General features: G+C 40.3%; 2 protein-coding genes across 2 annotated transcripts; one reads left to right on the forward strand and one right to left on the reverse strand.

The window, feature by feature from the left end:
* The first annotated feature begins 4,886 nt into the window (after nucleotides 1–4,886).
* Nucleotides 4,887–6,961, forward strand: LOC104951457 (uncharacterized). Its single transcript, XM_010778115.1, has 3 exons — nucleotides 4,887–5,229; nucleotides 5,362–5,628; nucleotides 5,872–6,961. The coding sequence occupies exons 1-3, from the start codon at nucleotides 5,013–5,015 to the stop codon at nucleotides 6,360–6,362; spliced, it is 975 nt and encodes a 324-aa protein (XP_010776417.1). The 5' UTR covers nucleotides 4,887–5,012; the 3' UTR covers nucleotides 6,363–6,961.
* LOC104951512 (proteasome subunit beta type-3-like) lies at nucleotides 6,916–7,713 on the reverse strand (the record flags this gene model as incomplete). Its single annotated transcript, XM_010778173.1, has 2 exons — nucleotides 6,916–7,460; nucleotides 7,562–7,713. Coding segments are annotated over 2 exons (372 nt in total), but the record flags the coding sequence as incomplete, so codon positions are not given.
* Between the last annotated feature and the right edge of the window lie 429 nt (nucleotides 7,714–8,142).

The following is an 8,142-nucleotide window of genomic DNA, read 5'->3' on the forward strand; positions in this document are numbered from 1 at the left end:
ATGCAGGTGAACAATAATAAAAAGGAGCGTTACCTATGTCAGTATGTGCGACAGTCGCCATCCTGTGGTTTTCCAGAGATGAAGCATATAAAAAGCAATGTATTTCGTATTGTATTTTCGTGCCTAACTGCTCCATCGAAATCAGTCACATTGAACCGAAGACCACATTTTGAGTGTATACACTGTTGGAAAGAGGATATTCCGTAGCTTTCTAACGGAGGAAACAACTATTTTCGTTTGTATTTACTGGTCTATGGGGTGTGTGTTGTGTGTGTGTGTGTGTGTGTGTGTGTGTGTTGTTGTGTGTGTGTGTGTGTGTGGGTGTGTGTGTGTGTGTGGTGTGTGTGTGTGTGTGGTGTGTGTGTGGTGTGTGTGTGTGTGTGTGTGGTGTGTGTGTGTGTGTGTGTGTGGTGTGTAGTGAGAGAGTTTCCCGGGGAAAACACTCACGAGAACACAGCCTGTTGTTTATGCCTGCTTTGACGTAAAGTTACTCCGTTCTCTCCGCTTGTAATTATGCTGTTCAACTCAAGTTGTATTTATCATCTGAAATTTGCCGAAACAGTTTAAATATTCTGAAAGCCAAGACTTTATTTATTTGAAATTCAGATGAAAACTAAACTGTAACGGACCCTGCCCGTGTTATCTATGATTACTATACGCCATACAATTCATAATGTAAGCGGGAGGGAGGGGGGAGCATCGCTACGTAAAAGCATTAGTTAGAGGGAGAGCTGTCATCTTCTCTTTACAAGCCTTCAAACATGTATTTATCGGGAGATTTTTGGCAATAAAGTTTCATAATTCTGAAAAAATTCCCCGGAAACCTCCAAAACTCTTACACAGAAAGAGGATCTCTGCACAACGCGTTTTTTTAATATCAGCTTCTGTGTTTTCAATGGTTTGTCCTATACCTTGGAGAAGCCGTATGTTTACTTCCACCCAAAAGGACCTCAAAATTTAAAAAAGTTAATAAAGAATTTATTGAAAAGTTAGTTTGGCTGATTGTTTTATATGGCTCAGCCAGGTTATATGGGTGCCCATTCTACTATATATGAATATGGGTCACTATTTTAATATTAAACTTTGTTTCTTATCTTAATTTTTCATCCTTATGTAGAATGCTATTACGAAACACACATTTGGTTGTTTTAAATAAGTATAAAGAACATCTGATTCTAATGTGAGGTAGGGAAATAATCATTTGAGTATAAGTATGTGCATATAAATAATGTAATTTACAACAGCGGTACGCTGCTTGAAAAGCTTGAAAATGCACCTTGAAAAATGCTTGAAAAGTGCTTGAATTTGACTTTTGAAAAAGGTGTAAGAACCCTGAGGCAACTTAACTGTTACAATCATTCCCCGAATTCACTTTAATGGCATTATGATTCAATAAATCCGGTTTCACTTAAAGGGCTGATGTTGCGTTTGGGGTCAACCATCAGCTAACGTTTGGCTTATATTAGACATTTGCTAGTTTGGTTAGCTAAGCTTCAACCTACTAAGCTAAGTCAGCAATTTGTTAATGTGAGTCCACCTGACAGCCAGACAACTGCCACAACTCAACAACCCAGCAACCGAGGTTTCAACTATACATCATTACATATTAACATGTATAACGCGGGATAATAAAAGACTTGGGTTCAATAATAATGTTCTACAACTAACACTTTTTATTATCTTACTTTTATTCTTTTGATCGTTGAAATGATTTTAGATTAACGTTATGCTCCATGTTTACACATTTGGGTGGTGGAAATAATCCTGAGTCATGTTTTTGGTCCTTAAATGAAATACATAGATTTCAGTCCATTTATTTTGGAGGACAGCATTATTTCAGATCTTATTTGCATGTTGCAAATAATTACATATTCTTAGGATATTCCTTTACATGTTATGCTGTATAGAAGGGGCCTCAACTTAAACTTAATTTTAATTTCAATGAATGTGCTTAAAAATGAAGTTTATGTTTAAATAAGTTTGATTTGTCTCTTTAAATCAGTTGTTTGATCTATCAATGGTTTAAGCTCTGACTAACTTAATCATCTTACGTTTCTCCTTCTTCATCCAGTCTTATTATGTCCTATAACGGAGGGGCCGTCATGGCCATGCGAGGGAAGAACTGTGTGGCGATAGCAGCGGACCGGAGGTTTGGCATTCAGGCTCAGATGGTCACCAGAGACTTCCAGAAGATCTTCCCCATGGGAGATAAGCTGTATATTGGGCTGGCAGGACTGGCCACTGATGTTCAGACAGTTCCCATGGGGAAGATCTTCTGGAAGTCTCTGGTGACCATCTGAGCCTGAANGTCACTCAGAATTTTTGTGTGCTCGCGAGAAGATTCTGGGAACCGATCCGCTAATGATGCCGGCCTATGTAGCCGGTGTCACGTGGGTCACAGGTGACTTGATTTGACTTATCTCTGGCCCCCCTTGCTCGATTTTGCTGATTGACATCTCTTTCTAACCGTCAGAGCCAATGGAATCGAGGGGAACTCCCACATACTCCTTATTTGGTAATGTGTGTGTGTGAGACTGCCGCATAGCCAAGACTGGAAGCTGCGATAACTCTGGTGGCTACCATTAGCAGCTAACTTTTACTCTCCGATTTTTACATAAAAATTGAATTATGGATTATAAATAAAAAAATATTCCACAGAAACATTATCAACCTATGGATTAACCGATTCAGCTGCGTTTTTGTCGCGAGTTTGGATCACTCAGTGATGATATATATACCGTACCTAAACAATCTGTGGAACCTCAGCTTTAATCGGATATCTTGTGTGTGCAGCTACGATAAGTAATAAGGGTATCTTTTATCTTGAGTTATGTGCCAAAGTGTGTTAGCATTTTTCGCTCAGGGGTCATTTAGATGCTTCTTATGAGAATTGTGTTTTGTTTTGGTAAAAATGGTTTGTATCGTCAGTTAGCTGAGATTCTTCCCGTTAATCTGGTATAACACATTAATTGGTTCTTAAATATTAAGATGCCCTGAGACACAGTGTCGTGAAAAAAAAGCCCCCGCCGAGGGGGGCTTTGGGGCTTAACAGCTGGAGTTTGCTTTTAGCTAAGCTGTGGTTATAGGAAGTCATGTGACCATAATGTAGTTCCTTTATAGCCTATTGTTAGCTTTTTACTTGTATCATAACTTGATCATCACTTGTATCTGTTGCCACAGATCTTATTTTCAGCAATATTCCAAAATCCAAGTGAAACAACTCATTGGCTTTTGTTGAGAGAGCCCTTGTAATGCTAACTTCCTGGTATGATTGGAAAGCTGAGACATGTATTGATGTGTGGTAATGTAAGACCAAATGGTAGCCATTTAATTTCACTGAGACAGGTTTTCTAAAAGTTGAACTCAGGGTGAAAAGGGACCTGTTGTGACACAGGTTAATCACAGCCTAAATAAATATTACAATCACAATCTAGAGACCTAGGGCATGTAGCTGCTTTCTTGAAAAAATTGACAGTATCTGAGCAGTTTGCAAAACACATTAATTGCCAAAAGGCAATTCTTGCAAAAAAAATCTCTACACTGAAAACACTGAAGCGTTGACTTTAATTATATGTACAACCAATTTATTTCTCATAACTGTAATAGGTAACTTATAAGATATACTCGAGCATTAGAATGGCCATCATATAGCTTGGTCATAAGGTTTTAGGACCATATAACACATCTTAAATCTTCAGGGTCCCAGCTTTCTGAAAATGTATATGTGTGTGTATTTTGTGTGTGTGTGTCTCTGTAGGCTACTGCTCAATGTCCTTAAGTTAATGAAGTGACAATGAAACAAGTTGTCACATGAATCTGCTCTCTCCCACGTACTGTTTTTAAGTAACTAGGAGACAGGAGAAAATGAGACAAAATGTTCTCTCCTTCAGCACCCGAGATACACATGAACACACACAGGTTGAAGAGGCACCAGTCGAGTGTGAGACAGGTTGGTGACTCTCCTTCACTCTAAAGCCTGACACCAGCCTCCATATTCCAGCCTTTCTACCTTCCTCCCCTCCTCCACCTCTCCGGAGAATAGCCCTGCATTGTCATTCACTAACAGTAATGAGGCGGGGGGAGCTGTTGAAGCGCTGAGAGCTGACAGAAGAGAGGCAGAAGGCAGGGTTTAAAGTCAACTCAATGGCACACTGTGTCTGCTGAGATACAGCAGGGGAGAGGAGGGAGAGAAAGAGACTGGGGATAGTGGAAGTGGGAGAACATAGGGGGAGTCGGCTAAGAGAGAAGGAAAATAGTTCAGAGTACAGTAGATTATTTGCAAATGGAGGAAAGAATCTGCCATTTAAGGTGTAATGTGATATGGAGGCATTTTAATTCAAACATTGCAAAATGGGGTTAACAGAATTTAAGAGGTTTCAGTGTTGGCGTTTTGTCCAATACGTCTATACATTGTTTTGCAGAGATATACAGAAATTACCATGCTAACTGACTAGCCCTCAGCCCATCCTTCAATGTGATACGACTTGTTCTTATAAATGCAATAGTGAGTCACTGTAGCACCAGTCTGACCTCAGCGGCCCCATGGCTTCTGAGTGTAGACGCCCTGGTTAACGTAAGTGCCACTTTAACAAATAGATGGGTAACACAAATGATTGGCTGATGCCACACATGAATAATTTAAACTAGCAGGATTAGTATGACCAGCTCTCAGAATTGTTGCACTTGGAAGAATTGTGTTTCTTTTTTCCCAGCTGTTAAGCTGACTTCACATGATACGCAATTAGCTTTTTGCTCACCGCACGGTCGGGTGAAGAGAAAACAGATACTCAAGTCTTGTTTACCTCCCCTTCATACAGCTGTCCTCTGATTGGTTGTGCGTCGAGAGGTCAGCAGTAGATAGGTAAAAGTTAAATAAATTGAACTTTGAGCGCATGCAACAATAGGTTGGTTTCACTTGACGTCACACCGCTGCGTTCCTTTGGCGCGAAATTCCATTGGAGGTCAGGAAGTAATTTTCTACAGAGGATCTAGCTGCTGTTACCATTGTGAAAATGCCGGTGTGTTGTGTAGTTTACGGTTGTTCCAATCGATCCGGCCGAGAGAAAAACAAGAGGTTTTACCGAGTGCCGAAGGTTGTCGTCCATAAAGCTGAGCAATTTAAGAAGCTAACCGAAGAACGCCGGAAAAAATGGCTTTCAAACCTACATCTGCGGTCGGGAGGAGCAGAGTCGTCTAATGCACGTGTCTGCAGCGACCACTTCATCAGAGGTATTAGCTAACTTGGTTTTTGTGGCTTTGTTTATGTATTATTGGGTTGTGGTTAAATGCTTATGTACTTAGTAATACTGATCATGTTTAAGTTACCTGTAGTCTAATATGGACTTTGTTGGGACTTTTTAGGGTGCCCTAGCGCTTTGGGTGACGTTGAGTCGGTAGACTGGGCTCCCACTGTTAGCCTCGGTTACCACACAACAAGTAAGCCCAGATCAGAGACATCTCTTCGACGAGAGCAGAGGATGGAGCTCAAGGAAGACCAACAAAGACAATCAGAATGTGCAGAGGCTTTGTTGGATCTCCTGCAGACAACCGAGAGCCCAGAACCGACGCAACCCCCGTCTGACAGCCCACAACCAGAGGACACCAGTGGGATATTAAATGACCAACAAGGTAAATTAACCACCAGCATTATTATTAAATATTACAAATGTGATTGTCAGAAAATCAATGCAAACTTTGAATTAGGTTTAGGTTTAGAAAATAGAGTACTAACTTGAGAATCTGCAATAATTGGAACAGAGAACTTGCATGTCTGTAAAAAGGTTGTCAAAAAGATGACTTCACAACAATTCACATTCATATTTGACTATTTTAAATAACTAATTATGCTTGCTACTGCTATATTGTATGCAGATGCAGGATGCCAGACTGATTTATCGATGGAGGACATCGAGAGGATGGAGGATGTTCTGAGACAGAACACAACAGAGCTGGGAGATCTTCGGACAAAGGCACTGGACACAAAGTTCAACCAGGAGTCCTTTGAGAACAACGAAGAGAAGACAAAGTTTTACACCGGGCTCCCCAACTTCTTAGTTTTACTTCAGGTTTTTCAACTGTGCGAGCCCTACATCACCTGTGGCCCTATGTCTGTGCTCTCCAAATTTGAACAGTTCATTTTAGTTTTGCTGAGGCTGAGACTAAATCTCCCTCTGAAAGATTTGGCTTTCAGGTTCAACATCTCTCTCTCCACTGCTTCTAGAATTTGGCATAAGTTAATTGACATACTTCATGAGAGTACAGAATTTATAATTGAGTGGCCAGAGCGACATGTACTTCAAGCTACAATGCCAATGGGATTCAGACAGGCATTTGGATGTAGAGTTGCTGTGATTGTTGTTTGAAGTTTTTATTGAGAGGCCCTCTAATTTACTAGCTAGAGCACAAACATGGTCCAACTACAAGCATCACCATACTGTTACATTTCTGATTGGTGTTGCTCCCCAAGGCTATGTCACTTACACATCTTGTGCCTGGGGAGGAAGAGTTAGTGATAAACAGATCACAATACAGAGTGGGCTCCTAAAAAACCTGTTACCTGGAGATATTGTCCTAGCAGACCGTGGGTTCGATATTGGCGATAGTGTGGGATTTTACTGTGCTTCACTAAAGATGCCTGCATTCACCAGGGGGAAAAGTCAGCTGTCAGCATACGAGGTGGAAGAGACAAGAAAAATAGCTAATGTGCGTATTCATGTCGAAAGAGTCATAGGATTAGTCAGAAGAAAATATCAGATTCTGCAAAGCAGGGCTGTGCCCATAGAGCACATGCTAACAAAACCAGGTGAGGCACTAGCATTAATTGACAAGATTGGGGTTATTTGCTGTGCCTTGTCTAATCTGTCAGTGTCTGTCGTCCCATTGGAGCATGTGTAGTCTTGTAAATAAGAAACCATGTATTATTCAGTATCATTTAATCTTTTCAGTAAACATCTTTTTGTGTTCAAACATCTTGTGTTCAAGTCTTTTCAGTAAACATCTTTGTGTGTTGTAAATTGTGTAGCCCTAATCAATATACAACTTTCATCTACATTCAGGCTTAATTCATTCAACAATATTCTAGAGATGACAATTGGTCTGGTGACGCTCCCATGTATGGCCATTGAGGGTTATTGTAAATGTAAATAAGAAACCATGTATTATTCAGTCTTCTTAGTATCATTTAATCTTTTCAGTAAACATCTTTTTTACAATAGCAATATATCACACAGCCCTGCTTCCTCTAGTGAGTGTGGTCAGTGAATATGAAGGTGCTGTAATGCAGGTTAAAGAGCTGCCACTGTGCAAATAATAATGCAACAAGGAGAGAACCACAACTTCCGCTCACAACAAAGTCTTCTGTCACCATGGGGCAGCCAATCAGATCCAAGGAGCAGATGAATGGTTCGGAGGTTTTTGGATCTATTCCGGCGATCACAGGCTCGATGTAGTATGGCCCAAACCTGATGAGAGCATGACATATTTACCATTTATGCAGGTATTTGTGCCTACTGTAAGCAGCTTAAATGTGGACATGGGTCTATATTAAGTTCAGTGCACTCACCTCTTCTCGTACAACAGGTTGGACACCATGCTCATGAAGGTCTTGGGCTTGATCTGGCGACCCTCCTTCAGCTCGTACAGGTTCAGTCTGAATTTAAGCCTCTGGGATCTACACACAAGGCAAAGACATCCATCAATCCTCAGATATTTACATTGAATTCAGTCATCACAAATCTAACTTATTTCAAAGCTATGGATAGCAGAATTTCTAATAACGTTTTCTCCCCTATTTATTATAATGAATAGTAATACTATTCAACTACAACACTTTTGTTATTGGTATAAACATTGGGACAACACTGGGATCCCCCAGTCAGAGCTGGTTGATGTGGCCAGGGAAAATAAAGTTTGGGGCTCTCTGCTTGAAATGCTACCTCCACGACCCGACCACGGATAAGTGGGAGAAGATCAGTGTTGGGCAAGTTACTTTTAAAAAGTAACTAGTAATAGTTATAGTTACTGCTCTCAAAAAAGTAACTAGTTACTTTATTAGTTACTAAATTATAAAAGTAACTAGTAACAAGTTACTTTACTTTAAAAAATAAATAATAAAAATACAAGTTTTTGTGTTGTTCTGTGGCA

The sequence above is a fragment of the Notothenia coriiceps genome, unplaced genomic scaffold (genome assembly GCF_000735185.1).
Source record: "Notothenia coriiceps isolate Sejong01 unplaced genomic scaffold, NC01 NC01_scaffold00018999, whole genome shotgun sequence".
In the NCBI taxonomy this organism is placed as follows: domain Eukaryota; kingdom Metazoa; phylum Chordata; class Actinopteri; order Perciformes; family Nototheniidae; genus Notothenia; species Notothenia coriiceps.

Coding starts and splice junctions, on each gene's coding strand:
- LOC104951457 (XM_010778115.1), top strand. CDS start 5,013: ATGCCGGTGTGTTGTGTAGTTTACGGTTGTTCCAATCGATCCGGCCGA. Junction 5,230..5,361: donor CAGCGACCACTTCATCAGAG/GTATTAGCTAAC, acceptor GGGACTTTTTAG/GGTGCCCTAGCGCTTTGGGT. Junction 5,629..5,871: donor GATATTAAATGACCAACAAG/GTAAATTAACCA, acceptor TATTGTATGCAG/ATGCAGGATGCCAGACTGAT.